The sequence below is a fragment of the Cygnus atratus genome, chromosome 1 (assembly GCF_013377495.2).
Source record: "Cygnus atratus isolate AKBS03 ecotype Queensland, Australia chromosome 1, CAtr_DNAZoo_HiC_assembly, whole genome shotgun sequence".
Classification (NCBI taxonomy): Eukaryota; Metazoa; Chordata; class Aves; order Anseriformes; family Anatidae; genus Cygnus; species Cygnus atratus.
The window spans coordinates 177510454-177535407 of record NC_066362.1 but is presented as its reverse complement, the minus strand read 5'-3'; the positions used below and the strand labels follow the sequence as shown (position 1 = coordinate 177535407).

The 24954-nt window shown below is 40.1% G+C and overlaps 1 protein-coding gene across 11 annotated transcripts in view; it reads left to right on the top strand.

Moving 5' to 3' along the window:
- Positions 1-24558, top strand: part of ENOX1 (ecto-NOX disulfide-thiol exchanger 1) — a 366413-nt gene extending 341855 nt beyond the window's left edge. For 9 of the 11 annotated variants that reach the window (XM_050715842.1, XM_050715826.1, XM_050715833.1 and 6 more), the window contains 4 exons: positions 3165-3221; positions 18322-18424; positions 20586-20671; positions 23582-24472. In XM_050715842.1, coding sequence (XP_050571799.1) covers positions 3165-3221; positions 18322-18424; positions 20586-20671; positions 23582-23713 — 378 coding nt within the window. In that variant the 3' untranslated portion in view covers positions 23714-24472. Of the gene's footprint in view, positions 1-3164; positions 3222-18321; positions 18425-20585; positions 20672-23581 lie in introns of all 11 variants that reach the window. The other 2 variants (XM_035553403.2, XM_050715845.1) reach the window with 2 other exon arrangements.
- The last annotated feature ends 396 nt before the right edge of the window (positions 24559-24954 follow it).

Sequence of the window (24954 nt, the reverse complement as noted above, 5' to 3'; positions counted from 1 at the left end):
ACAATATGAGGCCTCAATAGAGACCACAGGGGTGACTTCCGAATCTCTGCAGACTCCTACTAATTGCAAATCAAATGTGCACTCATGCTAGGCAGACAGACGAAAACAGTAGCTGGAAGAAGGGCACAATGGATCTGCATTTGTCTTGAGCATTAACTGAAACATGCCTAGAGCTAAGGCTGTAAGTAGCCAGAATTCCTAAAGAGAGCTGCACAACCAGTGTGCTTCTCCAACAATCCTGAACCATTTCCAAAATTTTCCAGAACAGCAAAGCCCCTAGCTGTAATGACCCCCACTTGCCAAGGCTCACAGCTTTCTTTTACAAGGACCACAGCTCATCTGTGTGTTTTTCCAACCATGGGTATTGAAAATCATATGGCAGAGTCAAGTAAATATGAACATTTCTTTAAAAAATAAACAGTGCTGGGCTCCCGTCTTTATTGCAATTTTTTTTGGTGATATATTTGCTAAAATCTGCCTTTTCATCCTGTACGTCCTGCTGGGAGAGATTCTGTTTGCTTGTTCACCATGTTACAGGATGGTAGAAAAAGGCTTCTGGATCAGATCTTGTCCACAGCCACCAGCTCCAGTTGTCAGAGGACTTTGAGCCCACTGATTTATGCCTGACCTGACCCCACCATGGCATGAGATGTATGAGAGCCTTCCAGCTCCTTAACTCTTCTCCCTTCCTTTCAGGTAGTCCCTTGGTTGTTACTGGCACTAGTTCAGTGTGTAGCCTCAGTATGCTTCCTGCTGGTAACATCAGTCTCACCACCAACCTGCAAAGGAGCCTGCCTCGGGGGTAAGGCAAGTCCTGTTTTTCCAATATTGTATGATTTTCCAAGGTTTCTATTCCAACATTTCATGATTTAGGCTGTGAGAGAAGAGTATAAATTAAATTTCAATTAAACAAGCAAACAAACAATATTGGAAAAAGGGGACTTTAACCCTTTAGCCTGTGGGAATCCAGCAGCATATGTTCTACCCATAAGTTTTCTCCAATTATCTCCACTGGTTTACCTCCACCTCCTGCTGCAGTGGTTTTAGTGTACATGTGGATGCTAGCAGCTTCTTGCCTGAGCTCTGACATCCTCTTCAGGGCACTGCAGGACATAAAAGAGAGAAAAAGGCTCAAGCATCCTTCCTGCACTAGTTGCATTAACACTACCTCCACCAGTGCAGCAGTGCTGGGGAGGTGATGGTGGGAATCAGTGGTGGGAAGAAAGTCTGGCAGACCAACGTAGGCTGGAAGCTGAGCCCATTCTCCCATCAAACATGCATGAGGTGGATGGGAGAGCTGCATGTCACCAGCAAAAGGCACGTGGAGCATTGCCCAAGAAGCCAGCAGCCACCAAGGGGTGATGGCACTTTATCCACCTGAAAAAGGGAAGTAGAAAGGTAAGTAATGAACAGCACTCCCAAAGCGCTCAGGACATGGACGTAGCATGCAGAACAGTTTTATATACCTGAGCACACTCCTAACCTCATATTCGGATGAGTAATTCAGCTGAACTCAACGGGACAGCCCACATGAGGTGAATATTTAAAATGAAAAATTGGCAGAATCAGGAAATGGCTCACAGCGCAGTGCAGAAATACCTAACTTTTCTTGGCTGGAAGTAGCCTTCTTGTCTCGTTCTTACCAGCATCCTCACAGCGAGATGTTTTCACAGGATGGTTGTATTTCAGTGGAAGGAAAACATGCAGCATTCATTGGAAATGCATCACACTGTTTTTAGTACGAGTTGCAGGTTTTTCAAGGGCATTGAAAGATGAGTGTCAGTGAATTGAACCAGGACACCTGATGAGTTTGCAGTCCCCAGCTGTCCTTTGTACCGCTTTCTCAGGGACTGTTGCCCCCTTCCCTCTTTCAGGACCTCTTTAGTGGCTCACACAGGCCTGCATCATGAGGTATACAGAGATCATGGCCCACTTACCTTAATTGTCAGATTGGCAATGGTGAGAAACCAAGAACTGATTCACAGGCAGTTTAGCTGTTGCTGCTGCACAGCAAAAAAATGATAGAGATAATCTGACCAGTCATCCAACAGTGGTAGTCAGACAAGGCTTCTGTGCCAGACACCCAATCAAAACATAATAACATCCGTATTCACCCGGATTTTAGGACTGTTGTCATTCAGTGTCACAGTTGTATCATCAGTTGTTAAATGGATCCCAGCTTCTTTGGCAAAAACAGATAGAGACCAAGGAATATAGAGAAAAGTTCTGTTGATTGTTTCCTATCTCCACCATCCCCAAATATCTACTTTGAATTAGGTTACAGTAAACACATCACTTTTCAGAAGTGTACATAAAGATTAAATGGTTTTGAGTTCTTCCACTAAATGTACAAACCTGCATGGTTTACAGGCTCAGGAGAGCTGTGGTGTCCCCTCCTTTCCTTGTTTGTTCAATCACAGGATGAACAACGGCGTATTTCACTGTGGCTCAAGACATGAGCTAGGACACGCCTTAAATCTCTCTGGAAAGACTTTTAGAATCCACTGTGTAATCCTGGATTTCCCCAAAAAAGCTAAATCAGGAGGAAAAAATGTTTTGGTTCAGATCATATATTTGAAATTGGCAGCATCTCATCGGTCCTTCCTGCCAGTGGTTAAGTAAAAGAGCTGTTCGTCTCTTCACCTCCTTTTCCATCATACCCAAGAGCCATATCAGTTATTTAGATGCTTCCTCAGGAAGGAAACATACAGTAGCACTGTGGCATCTTAGAAAGCTCAAAATATATCATTCAAAAGTAATCATTAGCAAAACACTGTTTAGCTAGTGGCAACTTGAAAATATTGTAAAGTTTAAATTAATAGCAAGAAGAAGGGGAAATTAAATCATTTATTATTCTTGAGAGCCAATTCTGCACACTTTTTATGCCCTGAAACTACTTTCTTATTATTTAAAAAATAATGACCCTGTCTTATTATTTTCTTTTTTTTTTTTTTTTTTTTTTTACCAACCTATCAAGCCTTAAGTATGTTGGTTTCAAAATGGTTTGAGCAAAAACTCATTAGAATTATATGCTCCATCTGTTTTTCTCATTGGAAGCCTTATAAAATGCTCCTTCAAATAAATCCAAGATAACTGTGTGAAATACTCAAGTAATGTGCTTGTTTTGTTCTGTTTTGTTTTTGTTTTTTGTTTACTCTTTGCAGTTAAAAAGCGCCAAGGAATTAGCAGAAATCAATGGGCATGATGAATCTCAGGCAAATGTAGGTACAGCTATATATGCACAGATTTAGATATATATATGCATGCTTATGGTTTCAAAATTTTCTGTTTATGTCTTAAACCTGATAGAATGGCTGAATGATTTGCACATCAGGTTTGAAGTGGCTGTTTTTTCCTGAAGCCACAGGTTCAAATCCCAGCAAACTTCATTTCAAGGTAGATAAATTGAGTTCCGTGCAATTTACTTTGTCGGATTTATTTGGATGAGACTTTCACAACCAATGTCCTAGTTGCTGTATGTGGGTGTTAAAGATACCATGGAAACGACTGCAAGAGAAATGCTTTGCCTTAGTGTCCTGTCCAGGATTACTCAACCTACAAAGTTGTATTGTTGTCTCCGTGGCTGCCACCTTGCAGCTGAGCAAGTCTGGCCATAATTCAGTTCTGAGTGAGGTGATTCATGTATGTGTATAATTTGGAAACAGTTAATTTGCACAGAAAGGACTAAATTAATTAATTGAGTCATTATTTTGTCCAAAATTGTTAAAGGACTTGTTAAGGTCGTGTTTTTTAAATCCTACTGCCAAAAAATGCTTCTATTATTCCCTTAATGATTGCAGTCAAAACAGCAATTTGGATAAGGGGAAAGGAAACAAAGAAAAATTTTCCTGCTATGTTTGTAATGCAAACCGTGCAGCTTTGTGTTTTGTCATAAACATAAGAAAATTAAAACTGATTATACATGATATCTTCAACCCAGCTAAAAGAGCCAGCAACAGCCTGAACACTAATATATTTTAAAGCTGTTTTTGTCAATATGTTATCTAATGACACAGACAGGAAAGCAGTTTTATTTTCAACCTGAATGGAACTCTCAAATTTTGTGAACTGCTTTGTGATAAGGAAATGTCCTTTCTTTTTAATCCGTCCCTGAATCTCATTCATTGTGGTCCGTTTCCGCAGCGAAGTCGATAGGACCTCATAGCTCTCAGCATTTGGACAGGAGACATTCAATATTGTCTGATAGCTCCAACAAATCTGCAACTGCAGTCTGTCTGCACAGCATCTCATTGCCCCTTTGAAAGATTCTGTTTGCAAACCCAAATAAAAACATTAATCCACTGATAATCTTGAAATGCTCACATTTGCTACTTAAAAACTTTTGCCTGCACAACAGCTGGTTCCAAGTTTCCTAAGGGAATATAGAAACTTAAGATTTAGAAACTTTCCAAAAGCAGCTTGCTTTCTCTCCAAAAAATGTGGATGAAACAATGTTTTGCAGGATCAAAATGTTTTAAAGGAAAATTTCCAAAATGCTTCAACTTTTATCATTCTGACTCATACAAAACAGGATAAAGCAGAAGAGCCTGGAAGCTTTATTGTTATATAATATACAGGTTTAAATAACATTAAAATAAAATATTTCAATTGCCTAAAGAAGTTGTTTCAGTAGATCATTTCCAGAATCTGAAATAAAATATTTCAGAATCTTTGGTTAATTGTAAATTTTTCAAAATGTAATATTTTATTCTAGTTTTTAATTGTAGTTGTTCAAATGCCTGAGCTTTCCAGAGGATAAAACTATTTTTTGCCCCTCTTTTCCGTGAGCTCTTCTTCAATGCAATATTAGTCTAATAAGAAAAGAAGTCAATATCTAAATTAACGGTGAAGAGGGAAAATAGACAGCTGCAATTACTGAGTAACAGTTACAGCCATGTATGTGTTCAACAGTTATGCCACTAAGAGGTCTGAGAAGACACAGCAGCACAAATAGAAATGAAGAACTGAAGGAAAAGAATAGATGTTAAAACATTTGCTACGGTAGTGAACTTTGTAATGTGGAAGTTGAGGCACCTTTTAAACAAGTGTCCTTCATACTGAACATGTAGAGCTCAGGTGTTGTGCCTTGCAGGTTGTCTCTCCACATCTATTCTCAGCAGACTTCATAGCTCTTGCCCTTGGCCAGTGTGTAAATCTGGGATGATCAAAGAGAAAAAGGCTCGGTGGCTCCTATGTGGCTGTTAGTGAACTGTGATGCATATAATGGGATTAGGGCATATTTGTTACAGTTGACAGGTTGAATTCAGCAAATGAAATACCTTTACATGAACAGCAATAGTGGGAGGTGTTGGTGAGGAAAAATGGCAACATATGCCTATACATGGAACACAATCTAATCTCCACACTGTAGAATATTTAGATTATTTACTCTGCAGAAAATTGGGGTCCTAAAAATGACAGTAGGATTCTTGAGGCATGTTGTGTGCACATCAAGAGAGTTCCTATTGTAGTCTTAAAAGATTATCTCCTACAGTCCAGAAGCTTTCTGCTGATTGCACTGGTCTGCATTGTAATTTACATTAAAAATATGTTGTTTCTTAAAACAAAGCCTTGAAATTTTTTTTTTCCCTGGCAAAAGCAGATATAGATGAAAATATATACTTAGAACTATCCTGACATTTTTTTCTAGGTTTCAATTATTTCAGACTATCCTGAAAGAGAAGCAAGGAGCTGGATACCTTTGGAAACATAAAAATATCCCTCCTGAAATGCGCCCCATTTGTAAAACATACAACTCTTGACTTTTTCTCTTGCTTTTGTCAAGAGAATTGAGCGCAGTTAATTAAGAGACTGGAGCAATGGCAATGTTACCCTCCCTGCCATGCAGTTCACACACAAACCTGGAGGGTGAAACCAAGAAATTTTAGCATCTTGCAGGTACATGCAGGTACAGCATTTATTTCTAGAAAGCAAAACCATCTTACAAAGCTCTATAAACAGTCAGAAGGGTGTTTTACAAGTGACTTGCCAGGTACATGTGGTAATATTTTACAGCTGTTGACATTTCCTAGCTAGACCCTATAGGGAAGGCCAGATGCCAGGCTCGGGTGGTACATGGAGCCCGAGTGCTAACAGAGACTTCAGCACCCAGCGCTGCCAGAGGTGTTGTCACCAAGTGTTCATTCTCTTCAGCCTTGCAGTTAGGAAAAGATTGCTAAAAGATTGCTTCTTTCTTCTAATTTCTACCCCCTTTAATTTTCTCTTTGTTGCTGAATATAATTCTGTTTAATTCACGCATCTGTCTTAAGTGAAGAGAAAATAATGGCCAATGTACAATTACAATTTCAGATATAATCCTCTTCCAGGATGTGCCCATACTCCTGAGACCTGATTAGTCACAGTGTGAAAAAAAAAATAAATAAATCTTGCTTTGGAGATGTGTTCAAGTAGAGAACATTTTGGAAATTCAAAATACTAATCTCATGTTTTGCGGTTCACTCTGTAAACATAATTTATTCCTCCACTTTTTCTGTGAGTTCATTGGCTTTCCGTGAAGCCTCTTCTGTAAATGGTAGTGCTGTGTTTTGTCTGAAGACCTCCTTTGCTCACTGCTGAGTCCAGAATACATAATGCATAGCTTTGGTGAATATATCCTTATTTTGGGGGTGGGAAGATTAACCTCCATGGTATCCCTCTATTCTTAGTGGTGAAGGGGAGATTTTTGAACATGAGCCTAATTTTAGAAGTACCCCATGATTATTTTTCCATGAATTTGTCTTTCTCCCTTGACAGCAACCTGGCTTCCTTAGATGGAGAATAGCTCCTGTTAATAACTCCTACCCTTTGTAAAAGTGCCACAAAATGGTAGTCAAGAGTACCAGCCCTCTTGCTTCAGACCAAAACAAGAGATGGGTCTTGTTTTGGACTTTGAATGTCCAAATTGCAGTTGCATGGTAAAATCCTGATTCTGTTGAAGTCATAAATTAAATACCCATCAGATTTAATAAGCCAGCATTTCACCAAAAGGTTTTCAGAGTTACCTTGTTATCACCAGGCCATAACACAACAGATATATTTCAGAGGGCAAAACTGATCTCACCACACGCTTTTTTAACAGCATTTCTTCCAGCTTGAGTTTCACTGCTTGAACAAAGTAATGACTTTGACCTCATTCATCTGCCTCCCTCCAGTTAGCATCTCCAGCAACTTGGACACAATATTCTGTGGTTTTGTCTCCAGACATTGAATCAATAATATTAAGTAGGGATGCATTTTTCCATTTGAATGCTTGAAGCTATTATCAGAGCATTTCTCAAGTTCAACCAAGCATCTTAGTTTTGATGTTGATTCTTCCTTTAATTTCCCCCCGTGTATCTGCTTTTCAAGCAATTACCAGACAATCCTTGACTCTGAGGAGGAGTATATCTGGGGTGAAATGTTTCAACCATTTTACTAAATTGCTCACTTTGTGTTACACTGGAAGTGATGTTATTTCTAAGAACACCCTAGTCTTCTCTTTTCACATATAATGGGTTAATCACTGATGATCTTTCTCCAAGACAAGACTGCTCTTAAGTAAGGCTCAGATTTGCTATCAGCTGGGCAAGGATTTAGAAATCTAACCCCCTTCAATTTTTGGAGAAGTCTGTAATTCCACCAAACTCATTAGAGTTCAGTCCTTGTGCTTCAGTGTGCAGAGTTTTAATGTAGGCACCCAAGGGCACCTGCTGTGAATGTCCCTTGTCAATATATGTGTTAGTACACATCGGGCATGGGATGGGGCACCTCCTGTGTGATTGCCTCACATTGAGCCTGGTGAGATGAAAAGGGTCCTTAAACACAGGCGGAGGAGAGGCAGCTAGAAGAGAGCAAGGCCTGCTTGGATTGTCTCAGCAATTCAGGACTATGGGACAAAAGTTGGTCACCTTTATTGATGAAGATCCCAAGAAAGTCGTTGCTGATGCTTTTGCTTCACTTCATGAGTACAATGATCGTCTCCCAGTTAGCCCACTTTTCAAAAGGCTTGTTATTCACACAGCATGGACTTGAGATGAAAAATGTACTCTATATGGCTAAGAGCTCTCTGGTCCGACAGTTACAGGCCAAAAAACCTTACTGAAGAGGTTGCATATGACAGGAAATTGTGTGCATTTGTTTTCTATCTGAGCTTTCCAGATGCCTGGGGTTTGTATGCTGTGGACCTCAGCTTCAGCAAGCTGAGATGGGTCAGTAAGTAGCTGCCTCAGCTCTGCTGGGACCCTCTGTCCTTGCAGTAGGCATTTCTGGAGCACACGGGAATGCGTGGGCACTGCAAAATATGAAGCAATGACAGCTGGGTGAATTAAAGGAGGGTAGGAAGGGTGTCAGCAACCTTTCTATGCTATGGAGGCTACATCCCCTGCAGAGGATGCCAAAAGTTGTATTTCGTTTTTCTGTCCTCCTCCTAAGAAGGTTAAAAGCTGCATTTCCTCTTCTTAAGACAGAATGGTCTACCTGTACTCTTCAGCCACACCGTCACAACTGCTCCCCTTTGCAAGATTGCATTCAGTCAACTAATTCATTCAACAAATGCAGTTAATTGTCTGAAGAGAGCAACCAAGAATAACTGCAGCACAGAAATGAGGATAGCCCCCTGAGGGGAGGGAGATTTAGTTTCTGATCATGAGTGTGCTATGTTGTGGGATGGTGCAAGGACTCAGGTATCCTGACTGGAGGGAGGTGTAAAGGAGGTGTAAACTATTCCCAGGCATTAGGGACCCGAATTACTCCCTGTATGCAGGTTCTTCTGTCATGATGGGGCCAGGACCAGAGGGTGAGGAGTGGCTATGTCTCTCTCTTGTCCCTGCTCATTTTTTTCCATTCCAGGCACTTATTTGTAGCCCTTCCATCACTCATTTCCTCTCATTTCCTTCAATTTAAGGCACATAGAGTATGATAAATTCAAGCAGCTATGACTATTCGCAGATCAGCAGCTTTCCTACTTACCATGGCAAGAATGAGGAATGATCACCTTGTGAATTCAATACCATGAGGGCTGAAAAATAACAGGAGTTTAACTGGCTGTGAGGACCATGTTATCCAAGACCCTGCTCAGCCATCAGAAGTTCTCACATACTGATAGATAAATGCCCCCTGAGTTCCACCTTCGCTACCCCAGCCCTGATTTGATATGTTAGAGGATGGCAATTCGGTTTCATTAGTACAGTGGTGATCTCTCTGCTGGCAGAATCACAGTCTCTACAGTTTCAGACATGATCTAACCCTATAGGGAGCAAACTGCTACAGCAGACCAGTGTATTCTGATACAGACTGTGCTACCTGAAGCAGATCAGGGCTTTCACAAATATCCCCTTTGTTAATGTGCAGAAAGAAGTTACACCAACTCCCTTGTCCCTGATTGAAAGTGTCAGTGTCATCGTAATTTGGCTTTTTTTTTTGGAGTAAATACCCATCATCAGAGGGAGGAGAAGAGAGGATTCAATGAGACAATGTCAAAGAGACACAATGGTAAAAACCATTTGGCCACCCACTCAGCAAACCACAAAAGTTTTTTGACTTCATATTTCATATGAGCTCCACAGGGAGACAGTTCTTCAATCCCTGGAGCCACCTGACATTTTAATAATATCTGATCATTAAGTATAGCCTTTCATCCCAAAGTATTTTCCCCAAGTATTTATACAGGAGTCACCCCATCGTTTCTAGTGAGGAATAACATTCAGCCTTATACATATGCAGCTGTGTGCTTAACCCACACTGCACACAAGGCAGGTTGGCTTGTTAGCACAGCACCCAGGCTCCCCCAGAGCCACCATAAGGACAATGGGACACCTCTGCTTCAACCACAAGCCTCCTGCTGCAGTCCTGAGGTTGCACACCACATTCACACTCCTTCCAACCTGCTGAAGTCCTTCAGAGAATGGACAGTAAAAAGTGACTGAGCTGAGAAAGGAAGTTCAATATCCCCAGGAGACACTCTTCTTGGAAGAGTTCATCTTCCCAATCGGGAGTCAATCCAGGGGAACGAGAGCTCTAAAATGTTTGTTTCAAGTACTTCTCATAGATTTACATATGGAGATTCTTGTGAATATGGGGGTTGGCCTGAGTTTTCAGATAACTAAGATTAAAGTCTTTCAAATCCGGACCCTTGCTGAAAATGCATTCACTCTCATCAAACATTTATTTATTTATTTATTTATTGTTTTTCCCCCAATTGATTCCTTTTATTTTAGCTAAGCCATTTTCAAAACAATTCTATGTATCCAAGAAGGGAAGTGAATTTCCTTTCTAGATTTATTTTATTTTTTTTTAAGAAGTGCATCAGTCTTGAGGTGATTCCTCGAATTATATCTATGTTAAAGAACTATTGCAAGGGCTTTGACAAGTTCTCAGTCTCAAGTAAACATGAAGTATCCCCTCCTACAATGATTTCAGCAGTGCTGGTGGGTAGGCAATGCTTTCATTCAGCCAGCCATTGATCTGCTGCAATTCCCTATCATAAAATGTGCAAAATGACAATTACCTTTCCCTTGCAAAACAACCACCTTCAGATCACATAAAACATCTGTGTTAAGTCATCAGGAACCTACACATAAATCCAGCTTTAGAAAATGAAGCAACCTGATCATACTTTTAGAAATAAGCATGAAGTAACTTTCATATTAGTCATCCGTATTTTGCATATGTACATTCTCATAAAATAGATGTGCTCAAATACAAGGAGAACAATATAAAGAGATAGTTTCAGTGAGAAAAGCATTTTCACATTATCGCTAGTTGCCTAAACTCAGCAGGTGAAAGTTATAATAGTAAAAGCTTTGTAATGAAAAAGTTAAAAGCATCTCTCTGGCAAATGGGTCGGAAAAATAGGATGTCAAGAGCACCATAATACAATTAATCTTCACTCCTGAAAACATTTCTATCATGTAGGATAAATCAGACAAACTAATCTTAGATGCATAGGGCTGTGTCTGAAGTGCTTCGTTTGCAAGGCCTTATGTTTGCTGTTCTAATTTTTCTTCATTGTTGTTCTTTATAATTTTAATGCCAGATAATTTTTCAAACCAGTTGTCAATGGTTTATTTGTTACTACTGGTATACTCTTAAATTTTCTGTCATGGTATGATTTTCTATATTAGTGTACTTTAAAAGTACATTTCTACATTAGCACACTTTAGGAGTAATTACAATTTGCTGTGGCTGACAAACTCAGCACTGGTTTCCTGCATAGCACAAGATAAGTTATAAAGTTGAGGCTTGATCTGAGTGAAAAGGTGACATCTGGTCTCTATAATTTCTAATGATAAACCAGTCACAAGCATAAACTGTTACAATATTCACCAGCAGTGTAGCATATGGCAAATACATACTTCTGCATCACTGGTTAGATAGTAGAGAGTCTGAGGGGGAAAAGAAGAAAAGAAAAACAAGAACTTGCCAGCTTGGGGTGGTGGTCTTTAAACTGGAGATGACTAGGGAGGGTGGAGACTGCTTGCAGATTCGTGAGGAAACAGAGGACAGACTGGTGAGAAAAAGGATCAGGATAGCAAGAGGTAGCCCTTGGTAAGGATAAAGCAGAAGAGATGGAGACCCATCTCAGGTGCCCATACACAAATGTACCTGGGAAACAAACAGGAGGAGATGGAGCAGTGTGTGCTGGCATAGGACTGTGACATCTCAGGGATAACTGAGCCCTTTGGGACAGTGAATACAGCTGGGGTTCAGTGATGGGTGGGTGCACAGGCTCCTTAGGGAGGGAAAATAAGGCAAGCTTTTACCTGCTTCTTACATGAAGTTTGAATGCATGGAGCTTGTCAGTGGAACAGGCAGCAGGCTGGCTGAAAGCTGGCACGTCCAGATCAGAGGAAGCTACCATTACCACATTCCCTGGAAAAAGGATGGATCAAAAAATCTTGGGAGCCTTTTTTTTTTTTTCTGGGCAAATGAGGGAGAAGGTGATTTAGAGTTGACAATATAGATTTACCAAGATCATGCTTGACCAACATGATTGCCTCTGATGAAATGACTAACTCCTAGCCTGAGGGGAAAGCAGTGGATTGAAGTCCACCCTGACTTTTGCAGGGGTTTCGACAAGGTATCCAACAGCATCTTTCTACCCAGTATGGGATATTACACACTGTCTGGGTGGACTTCTAGATGAATGAAAAACTGGCTGGATCATCAGGTTCAAAGTTTAGAAACTGAAAAAAGGTAGGCTCAGACTGGATATACAGAGAAACCTTCATACCTAGGACAGTTCAGCAGTGAAACAGACTGCCTAGAAAGGTTATACAGTCTCCATCTTTGGAGGTTAGAAGGCTAGTATGGGTAAATTCCTGAGCAACGTGCTCTGAGCCTACAGCTGACCTTGCCTTGAGCATCAGGTTGGACTAGAGACCTGCCAAAGTCACCTGAGTGATTTTGTGAGTCTGTGATCATCTGAGTCATGATTGCTGACTGTGATTGTACTCCTGCATTTCTGCATTTGCAAGAAAATTAAATTTAAATAGGTTATTTCAGTGTGGTTTAGCTCAAAGTGAGCTGAATAATTTTGTATTCACCATGGATAAGAACATCCACAACACAGTAGCCCATTCTCAACTGACAAGCATGTTAAGCTGTCAGAAGTTGTCCTGTACCTCAACCTTGTGGTTGCCCATAAATTTAAGGTGCATGGCTTGATGTGCATTAAAACTACTGCAAAGCTTCCATTCGCTTGATAGGAAATCGAGTTAGGCTCCACTCAGGTTAAAGCAGCAAGATAAAATTTTCAGATGTGGGTCTGAAATGCATTTAATAAAATTTAAAAAAGAAACAGCAAAGCAATCACAACTATTCCAGCCTTTAAGAGATCCCCAGGTAAATGAAAGTAAATGAAAATCACATGCTCTTTGTGTCGTAAGCCAGTTTCTACTCCTCTTTGCAGTGGGATCATCAAACCTGCATGTCCATCAATAAGCAGGATTTGGGCAAGTAGTTCTGAAATCTAAGCTTGAGTTCTGTGGACTCAGAACAAGTACACATATACCTTTCAAGAGCTTAAGGATTGTAGATTTGGTATCATGTGTGTATGGGTTTTTCTTCCATCAAAACCCATAAAATTGCATTTCATTTTCAAGTTTACAACATCTCTCTGGCCTGCTGTTAATAGCCTGCAAGATTTTTGCTTATATAGCCGATAAATAGCTTTTTCTCCTCCTACTCATTTTCTCTCAGAAATCCCCTGGCTGATAAGAAAGCATGGTGTATCCCATACATCTGACAACATTCAGTGTGTTGACAATATTCAGCCTGTTGTGTCCGACATCTATTATTTCCTTCTCCTGCCTCTGTTCTAAATGCAATTTGCTTTGTATGAGCATCAACATGACCTGCAAACTCTTCCAGACTTTTTTAACATGTCCTTCAGAAGGCATAATGCTATTCTTACCCCGTCACCAGAAAATTCTGCAAAATATCACATACCACAGCAAAGGGAACGAGGTCTGTGAAGACAACTGCAGTCATCATTCCCCCTAGGTTTAACAGTAATTATCAAACATTTGGATTACCCAGATAGTTGAGGCAGTATCTCACATCTCTGGATATTTGTCATTTGCATCCTGGTCACATGGCAGTTGTCTTCAATGTCACATTCATTCAGTTCTGTATTCTACCTTTCACACAGGGTCCTGAACAATGGGTGAAGTAGAAGTAGCTTTTAGGTAGGATAGCTGCCATTCAAGCCCTGCTCAGCTCTTGGTCAGTTTTTATGCGGAATGGCAAGTCTCCACTCCCCCCCATTTTTAGGGATGCCAACTGGCAGATGTTTTCAGAATCACACTTCTATAAGCTAAAGAGAACCCTTTTTGCTAAAGAGAGAAACCCTAGGCAAGAGTGGACATTCTGTATTCTGTTCGCCTTTTTTGCGCTGGTGCAAGACTGGCTTATAGAGGATGTGTGAAGTCTGGCATGAGAATGTTGCATGTAATATCACACTTTCCCACAGTGGGGAAAAAGAAACTGATGAAGGACTGAAAGACCTATTTCATCCAGATGAAATATCTAGGGCTTTCTAATCTGCTAGTCCCCTGGACTGCAGAGCTAGCCTTTCATTCTCACAGTACCTGCCACTATTCTCTGCAGAGACTCATCTCTTCTATTCCTCAGGACTTCTGTGTCTCCGTCTGGCAATGCAGCTCTATCAGGAATCTCACCCTCATTTGCTGTATCAACAGCACGGGACCCAGCTGCTCTGTAATGGACCATGGTGGACAGTGAGACCAGACACCTCTTGGAGTACTCCACTTGGTCATTCCTCTGTAATTGTTTCCAAAAGAAGCCAGGGTACATGAGAGGATGATGCAAACTCAACGTCTGTCCCGCCTTATGGCCAGGACACATCTAAGGTAGACATCCATGTTCCAGAACTGCCATGCACAATTCTCCACAGTGCAAACACAGCCATCAGCTCCATGTCAGTGGTGGTGCGAGACGTCTGCCCGTGGAAATGAGTAGTCCATATGTGAAAAGTATGATTATGCCATCCTCAGCATGTTCTCCTGAAAGTTTGCCAGAAAGACTCTCTGTCTTTCCCTCCCTGGTTCAAAGGCAGGGAACCCCGAATCAAAATGCTGACCCCAAGGGGTGTCTGCAAGATCAAAGGGTTTGTTGGGTCCCTGAGGGGAATTCATGGCCTTTCATCACCTGCTGAAGGATGAAAGTGTCATTTGTAGGGAAAAGCTCCGAGCTGGCAGTAGCAAGAGCTTCACATAGAATGATTGCATCCATGCTGAGCAGCTACGGAGCTGTCATCAAGTCTGGCCTCCGATGTTCTATGATACCTGACATAATTTGTGAATAATGAATAGGACCAGGTCTCTAATCGTCTCCAGGTGTGATTTAACCTGGATTAAGCCTTCCACATGCTGTATTTAGTTTCTGCAAGGTCATTTCGCTTCTAATAAGTATTGTTTTTGCACATGCTCAGCTGTGTTCTCCTTTAATGCAGTAACTGACAGATGGTAGCAAAATATTCCTTTTATAATGAAACCTGCTGAAGGAGACTGCTTAGGGCCTCAGAAAATATCATTTGCCAAATAAAGGATGGTCTGCAGGAAAGAAAGGAAATACTGTAATGTAGTATATATTGAATAATTTTCCTCAGGCATCTGCTGATCAGTAGCTTTTTCTCATGTCAGAGAGGTGACCTAGCTGTTTGTTCCCAGTTAGTTATTGCCTCATTCACCTTTGTACTCTTTAAACTCTTGTTTCTTGTGTTGGCATAAGTAGAGCCTCTAAAAATGCACAAATTAACTGTGTGAGGATAAGTTGTAGAGGCTTCTTTGGTACCAGATTTGTACCTCCAGTGTGTAGTCTGATACTTAAAGGTTTTCATTTGTACTATAATTAGCCTCATTTCTGGGTAAACTACACACTAATTTTTTTAGGCACAACTATGCTGATTTCTCTTAAGTTGCAACTAATTCCTAGCAGTATTGCTATTGCATCCTTTGTCCGGCCATGCGCATCCTGGATTTTCTCATGGCCTGTGAAAGCTTATTTTGGCAGCTGAATACGTCAGAGTTGTCTAATTTACCATATTTCTGTGAGGCAGGCAGTTTGGGATGGTAGAAGCCTACCCTTTCCAAACCTTCAGGAACCTGCAACCTTTTTCTAATGTCAGTCTTTTGCTGAGTAGCTATCTTTGCCATTCTCAGTTTCCTCAGGCTCCCACATAACCAATATTTTACTCTTTTATCCTCCATACCAACATACAGTTAAGGAAGACTCGATGTGACTTCCTTTTGCATCCTTTTACCCTGTCCTATAAATCATACAAAATGTTCTGCACAGGCTCAAATCTAGAGATTAAATGAGAATCCATCTGTTCATTGCTCCCAATGGGAATATAGTTTCTTTCTCTGCCTCGCTGCTTGACGAAACTTCTAATCCCAACTGAAACTGCTAGTGTGTTGTGTTTGGGGCCTGTTGTATCAAATACACATCTCTCTGCTCTCTCATTCCCCTCTCAGGATTTGTTATTTTTAGACTGCTTTTCTGTCTCTGATGGAGTCAAAAGTTACATCTTAACCTATACAAGCTCTGGTGGCATATGTTGTTCTGCTCTTTTGCTGCAGTATCAGGAAATCTGCCATCCAGCTCTGCTCTTCTGATCCGTAACCCCCTTGTCATTGCTGCCCTTATGGAGAAATGCGTATGAACACTTCCGTTATTTCTGCTTCTTGCCTGGGTTTTCTTTCACTGTTCTCAGACGTCATGGCTGGCAGCAGATGAGTATTTGCATTAGCCTTTTTCTGTGGCTGGAGGGGAATCAACAGCGCTGGACAACTTAGGGCATATTCCTGCTGCTATAATGTGCCCTGTGCATTGCAGCACTACAGGAGCATTGGTGTCAAGGTGATGTAGCTGTCAGAGCACTCAGGCGCACCATTATTTTAGGAAAGTATCACTGCCACTCTTGAACTGCTGACTCTCCTACCGGTAGGTGTCTAAATCTGTACCACAAGGTTCCCTTTGCAGCCAATGAGGAAAATAAAACAGGCATCTCTAAGGTACAGTTTAGCTCAACATAAAGTATATAACCAAAATATATGACTAAAGAGTTTCATTTCTATTGACTAGAAAGGCAGCGCAAGTGCACTACCTCACATATACACAACTATACATAGATATCTGGCCAGGAGACATGCCTGAGTTGGCTGCTACAACTGCAGCAAACCAAAGGTCCCTCAATGCATCTCACACCTCTGTCACTGTGGGCTAAGGTGGACCGGAGTCCCTTGTCACTGGGGGCTAGGGATACACATTCAGTCACTGAGATGCTCATACAGTTCCTTAGCTGGCACATGGCAGCATATTCCACTTCACAACTTGAGGGAACATTTGAACCCATGACGCATCTGAGCCATCAGGCACCACGTATCAGGCAGCTGCTCCTTGGTGCCAGCCTATGAAGAGAACGGAATACATCATGGCTTCTTTTTGTGTGTGTGTGTGTTTGGGGATTTTTTGAGAATGAGGAAGTGCCTGACTCTTTTTACCCATTTCACAGATTGCAGAGCCTTTACTCTTTTAGAGAAAGGCATATTTGACACTATTTATTTATTTATCTTATTTATTATTATTTTTTAACTGTGGATTATTCACACCTCCGGAAATGCCCTAAAGCCACCCAAACCCATTGTCCCTCTTTTATTGCCAAAAATGCTATCCAAGAATTTTGGAGCGAGGCACCACTAAAATGCCTGTTTTAGATGGGCCACTTCACTACACCAAATAGCTGAAATTTGATTACATTTAAGGCTGCCCAGTCCTGTGCCACCTCCAGCTGCTAGCAGCACCCCTTGACTCCCTCAACCAGAACGAGAGCACTGTTCCTACACAGTCCCACCTCAGACCACCATATCTGCAGCCCCAAGTTCGCTGCTTCTGTGTTTTTGCAAGGAACTGCTAAGCATTTTGCAGAGCAGATGCAGGAGCGTGAGTCACTGCCTCGCCAAGGAACAAGTTACTGCATACCAGTCACTCCATGGAAACAGCCCATGTATATGCTCAAATACTGCGCAATGCACTTTGAGGCCACTTACATGCCTCTGAAGTAGAGATAATTTGTTTACTTCACATATGCCCAGGAGAAGAACAATCTGTGTCACACAACTGCCTGTGTACTTCTGATGGAGCATCTCGCGTGTGATAGCTTGGTTGAGATTTGGCTAGTTCAGGCCACCTGACTGCAGAAAATGGAGCTCAAAACAGGAGCCTTAACCAGCTTGCCCTTAAGGCTGGCTCTCTTTCAGTCCCCAAAACAAGGTGGTTGCATAGGAACGGTCCCTGAAATGTGCTGACCCCCAAAATGTGCCTGGGAATTGTCTGGGACAGCAGCCAACACCACGCCAGGCATTGGCTGGAGAGTATAGCAGGGTAGATGCTTGTGCTCTAGTAGCTAGAAACATTGCTAGTGACTGCTGAATTTACTCTTATAGCTATAGTTGAATGTTTCCAGCCATGTTCCCCAGAGGCAGTCATTGTTTACAGCTTTAATAGCTAGAAAATGTGAATTTTCTGACCATCTCCACATTTTATGGCACATCTTTCAAGCTGTTCTAATGAAGAAGCACTAGCAACAAAGTTATTACTTACTCCATAAGCAAAATTTGTCTTCTGGGCAGCTCTTGGCGTAAAGGTACTTCAAAAAGTGTCTTAATATTCTGCAAACAAATCAATTATTTATAATTGTGTTGTCTTTAGATGTGAATTAAAGTAACGATCTTTCTTATAGAGTTGAAAAGAAAGCAGACAGGTTTAATCGAAGTAAATGAAATCTACATGACTACCTGTTTTGTTTTTTAAACTTCATAGGAAATCAATGTATTGACAGTAGCACTGGTCAACCAAGACAGAGAAAAAAATTCGGAGAAACGAAGTCCAGGTCTAAAATCAGAGAAAGAGGCACTATTAATAGGTAAGATAACCCAAAAATAAGTTTGTTTGTTTGTTTGTTTGTTTTTTGAGAACAAACTGCCTTTTAATAAGTTTTTTGTTTGCATGTGCATTTACATGCACCTTTGCATTAATAAATCAAAAAAAAAAAAAAGAGAGATTCTTGTCTTTCATCTGGATTCAGATTGGCTTTTAGTAAGAGAAATCCTAGAATACAAGTGAACTTTTGCTTTCTGAAAAAATCTGCAGAGTTTAATAAAAGAGTGATCTGCATTTAGAACTGTAGCATGTATGTATGAAGATTTCCTTTACATCTAAATTTAGCAGGTTGGAACTGTATAACTCGTTAACAGTTTATTAGACAAAATGCTGAAGGAGAAAGGGGTGGAAAAAATATTAGCAAACTACCAAGTAAAAATATGTGTACTGGATGTATTAAGCAAGCCAGATTTATGCTTTTGACATTAGGTGAGGGAATTAGCCATATGAATATTTATAAAGAATACCACAAGGACTGTTGTATCCTTCACCTAGAATAAAATCATAGAAATAAACTGTTTAAGAATACCTAAAAACTAAAGCTCAGAGGCAGTGGGCCAGGTAACTAGTACCTAGCGTTTAGGGACACAAAAACTTTGGTGCCCATGCTGCCCTTGGAGAGTATATGGAGGAAAAGAGTATAAAAGAAAAACAAAATTACTAAAAAAAGTTGTGATGGAACTCCACTCAGTAACTAGAAAAGGTTTCCAAGTGATGTTTTCTTTACATTGCATGGAAGAGCTAGCTTGGAACATCCTGAACTATAAAGTCTTGGACACACATCTTACCAATGCAATACCAATGCAATACCACTGGTCAAACATGATTTGAATACAATTGAATTTCCAATCAACCCACCCAAATGTGTGGGTCTTGATTTTTGCTTCAAGAACTCTTGTGTGTATGCTTATGGTCACACACAGCACCAGGAAGACAACTGCTATGAGGACATGCCATAGCATACAAATTAAATACATGTCCTTCCTTTTGCAGGATCAGAACTCTGTAAATGCTATTGGAAAAACGAGGGAGGGGAAAAGGTGCTCTTTGCAAATCCAGTCTAAAATGAGTTAAATTTTACTTATCATTTTCAACCATGGCCAGTATTCGGGGAAAACTGAAATCCAAGATTATCCTAATTCATTCAGCATCAAGAAAGCAGTATGGCCTGCAGTACACAAGATACAGTGACCCATTTTTGTCAATTGTAAGCATTTTTAATCCTGGTGTTTATGCTTTAAATATAAGGAACTTCCCCTAGGGTGGTTCAGTTAAGAAACCCATCCAAACAGAGCTGAAAATATTTGCTCTGATTCTTACAGTTCAACTCTCCCCAAACAGTAACATACATGACATTCTGTATTTTCACTGTTTGTTTAGAAGAGGAGAAATTGGATAGTACTTTTAATAGCAATTCTGATGTCCCAAATCTTGTTTTCTCCGGTCATCATTATGCTGTCACTTGATTTTCACATCAGAAAAAAATCACTAGACTTAGATCCTGACTCCTCCTAAACCACTTTTATTCCCATACCTTTTACAGTGATCCTGTAAACAACAATAAAGACAGACAGATCTGGCTTTCTTTTAAGAGAAAATAAACGAGTAAATATGTCAAAAAGGATTTGTGTTTTCTTCAGCAGCAGTTAGGGGTAATATGGATTAAACACTTTTCATAACCAGCATCAGCGTAATTACTAGAAAAAATTTGAGGGAGTGTGGTTTGTGACACAATTATATGAAACGTTTTCACAACAGAGCACCCAGTGAAGGGGAAAAAAGCAATAATTTTACCATTACAATATCCACAATTTTATATTGGTAAATCAAGCATAAAATTGGTAGTTGAAATGCTTCCAGCAAGTCTTTGTTTAGAAATTCCTTTATTCATCAGTATATTATCTTGGTCACTTACTTGCTAACTGCTGTCATTCCTGAAGATGAGCTATTGTGTTTACCGTGTTATTATGACTGTATTAAAAATGTGCCATTTTCTTATGTTTATTGGGTTGTGCAAGAAAAATAGGAATCATAATTCATACTGAAAAACCTGCAAGAACAGACTATTCAGAATTATTTTGCTTATTTTAATGATATACTGTCTGAAGTAATTTCAATATTGTGTGCGTCTGTTTTTAATACAGGTATCATATCCACATTTCTTCACGTCCACCCTTTTGGAGCCAATATAGAATATCTTTGGTCTTATATGCAGCAGTTGGACTCTAGGGTAAAAAAAATTTAATCAAAATCTGTTTTCTCTATAGAAATACTGTATTATTCTTTACTGCAGGTTAAACTCTTCGTGTATTTCCATCAGAAAGATAATGGGATATGGGGCTTGGGGGTTTGCAATCTTTATTCATTTGCAAATTACAATACACCTACTTCTGTTGAGGTCCTTTGCTTTGCACTGGTTAGCTATTATTTGTGGAAAAGAAGAGCAGAACTTTAAATGGCAAAGACTAGCAGCTGATTTCATGATACTGATCATGAAATACAGCTGAAGAGAAAGAAAACAAAACAAGAGGCAGATGTAGCTGTGGCCATTAAACTGTACAGAATTTTAGGAGATAATTCCCTATTCTTCTAAAAGTTGTTAGTCTCAGGTCACATTGAACATGAACTTTTATGAACACATAAATGGACCATGAAACATACATATCCTTTGACTCAACATAGAAGCAAAAGGGCCTCATAAAGGAATTTTCTGACCCTATTGCTAAATTCAGAGAGCTGTGGCCAGCACAAATGTGATGCCAACACTCTATAGCATGAAAAAGTGTTTCTTAACGCATCAGTTTCTACAGTCCATAGCCAATACACACCCATAGAATAAGATACTTTGACTTTAAAGCATCTACTGTAGGATGAGATGAATCAAACTTTGGAAGTGCCTATTTATTTCTGCCAAATGTTAAGCAAGTCAAGGGTGAGAAGCTCAGCTGTAAAATAGCCAGCTTTGATCAAGTTAATGCTACTCTCAGTTCCAAACAAGGGCTCCACAAGACACTAGACTGCATGAGATACTTGATAGATGCAGGGGTCACCCTCGGATTAGCCGCAGCTCTCATCCACATCTGCCAGTATCTCTTCTGAACATGGGAATTATGGTGCTTGCCCAGACCTTCTTGTGACATGGAGTCAGGATGCAGCCATGAGGTGCACCTGGGCTCAGAATGTGAGCAGCACTCCTTGTGTGGTGCTTGTTAGACACGACTCCATTGATCCTGGTAATGTTTTGTTCCTTAAGACCTCCTCCAGCAATACCAAGATCACCTTCCAACTCCTCTGATGGGCTGCTTCATGCCTCTGGAGGATCCTTCTTCTGTTTCTGTGAAGCAGAGGAGATCCTCTAAAAGCAGAAGAGATTCTGAGCTAGAAGCCCACTGGAAATAAGAGTTTGCATGGGGAAGTGAGGAAGGATGATGAAGTTTGTAGGCATTATCTTCAGGCCATGACAGCTCAGATCTGGTAGTGCTTTGAAATCCGTTGTTACCCATAAAAACAAAGGAGTAGTGGAAGAGGATGGTAGTAAAAGGTGAGGAATTACTGCATTTCACATTTAAAAAAATCTGATTTTACCAAGCCCTGTTATAACCAGAGCTTCACAGCTGTATTTGCAGCCCTTCCCCTTCTGCCACAGTTCTTGCAGCACCGTCTGCCCAATATCTTCAGTCATTCTAATCACTCCTTGGCACATTGTATTTGGCTAAGTTTCACCAGCTTTTCCCCCTTGCTGACCACTCCATCTCTCTCTTGACTGACAACAACAATCAACTGGAACACCAGTTCCGTGCACTCCAGCACTGCTGCTCATTGCTTCTGCCTGCTGAGCTCTTCAGAGGCTGCCCCCTTTGCTGCTGCAGCCCCTCCTTGTGTTTGTTGTAGGCTCTTTTTTTTTTTTTTTTTGTGAATTTCCAGTCATGTGAGTAGCCTGTTGGCTTCTGCAAGGCTGCCAGGATCAGGTAGCCTTTAACTTGCAATGGATGAGGCATTGTCTTGGTCTCTCCAAGGCACTGAAGTACCAGCCCCTGCAGCTACCACTCAACCTACCTGCTGCATAATAAACACGAGCTGCAGAATTTGACCTCGCTGGTTTACTTTGGAAGTAACTGCTTGTAGCAACAAATTACTTTTTAATAGCACAATCCTGAGATGTAATCTCAGAGATTAATTTCAATTACTTTCCATGGTTAGCCTGTCATCCCTCACCTGAACAGGAATGATAAGGTCAGCATACCCATGTGGGCTGAGGGCTCACTATAGAGCTCAGATGCATTACCCAAAGGTAACCAGCTATCCATTACTGCCATGAGAGTACGTAAAAGATGGACCTGATTACTTTGGGACTCTAGACAGACTGCCTCCAACACAGATTTTTCAGCACCACCTTAACAAATCATTTAATCTTTCTGTCTCGCTAAGCTCTTCAGGAAAAATAAAAGGTGATAGATATTTTCGCACTTCCTTTGGGTGTAATAAGGTGTAATTGGTGTGTTCTGTGTTTATACACTGCTTTGAAAATAAAACTTTTCATCATGGGAGTGTCCTACAAATGTGAATAAGCAGAAATATCATAATTGCCAGAGAAGTCTATTAAATCATGGAGATAGCTGTAGACAACTGGCAGAACCAATACATTTCTTCACTTTTCCTTGCATGACCATCACTTTAAAAAAAGTAGCTACAAAATAGAATGGTTCATTTTCCATGTCCATTCATTTCTTGACTTCTCTACTGAATGTATGAGAAAGGTTGCCTTTGTGGAAGTGTTTTCTGCAGTGAAAACATTTTTCCATTAGGATTGTGACCAGTTATTAAGGTTTCAAGACTGTAGAAATATCCTGAGCCATGCTCAGTCAGGAACTTCACTACCCATTTATCTGCGACTGCTGAACTGGGCCAGACTGGGAGAGAATGGCTCCAGAGATGGTCAACTCTAAGTGAAAAAAAAAAAAAGTGAGCAGATTAAAAATATATATATTTTTTTTTTCAAGAGAAAACTGATGGAGCTGAGTGGAGAAGGAAGTGTTTTCACCTGCCCTGGATTTTTATTTTTATTTTTTTTAGCTTATTTCCTCTTTCCAGTCCAAAGGGCAGTTTTCTCACTTTAATTTTACCTTTCTGTCTTTCCCAGATCTCTGCAAATGAGATAGAAATGCTTTTAATGAGACTGCCACGCATGTTTAAACAAGAATTCACTGGTGTAGGAGCAACACTGGAAAAGAGGTGGAAGTTTTGTGCCTTTGAAGGAATTAAAACTATCTGACTGTGACTAGTAATGAAGCTATGCAGAAGAAGAATTCCTAGAGCATGGCAGGGTTATAAAGTATTAAAGTAAGAAATTTGGGTTTTGGCACATAGTAGTATGTTTTCAAAGTTATCCAAGCCTGATTTTAGTTACATTTGTGACGTTCTCTTGTGAGTGAAAATTGTAGTTGTGCACCAGTTCCTAAAATAAAATTAAAAAATAAAAACAACAAAAAAAAAGACTTTCAAAATGTGAGAGATCTGTTTCCTATGAAAACTGAAGAAAGATACCACAGTCATAATGATTTCAAAATACTACATGTCCTACATCTAAGAAAAGCTCATTGAGCAAGCAGTTAAACAGAAAGATTGCCCAGTTGTGGTCACTAAGCCGCAGCGGTGTGTATGTAATATGTAGTAGAACTCATTAAGTTTTGTTATTGAAAGTTATTTCTGTTTAGTAAGAAAACTGAGTAATTTTACAGTGAAGGAAAGCATACCAAAAGAAAACTTGAAGATGTGTCTGAAGTTATTGTATTTTGTAAATTAAGTTATATGCTGTACCAGGGATTTTTGCCTTATTGAAAGAGGCCTGAAAATGTGATTGGAGTCCTCGAGAATGCTTTATCAAGAATATTATTTTTCTAATGTAACTATTCTCCATTACAAGTTCTTTTAACATGGATTGCATATCAATTTTCATAAACATGTAAATAAGGAGGAAACCAGTGTTACTGTATTGTATTTGGTATGTAACATTCAGGTTTATGCATCAAAATAAATATTCAGTTGCATTACTGTTACAAATTTTATAGCAGATATATTAATTTTTATCAATAAATATGACTTCTACCTTATTGTTTGTACAAGTTTTTCTTCTGATGTTTTTGAATTCTTATCAACCCAGTAAGAGTTTGCTGGCATTTGTCCTTGTCCTAAACTATTAACTGTAGATAACTTGGATAAATTAACTTGGAATCAAAAAAGAGCTTGCAAGATTAGCTATAATTAAAATAGTTAAAGTTATTGCTAGAAGAAACACCAGCATGGAGTTTTATTTATCTGAACAGATTTCATTTGTTTTTCAGAAGGGCAGCCAGGTTAAAAACAAACCTCATTTTCAGTGTGGTGTTGGGTAGTGGCAATGCATCCAATTAGTTGCTCCTTCTAACTCCCAGCTAAATCTCCCGGCCTTTGGCCAGGCAAGAAATGGAATAACTTCTGGTGGTGTTCCTTAAGTAGGGACATTGACCTGAATCA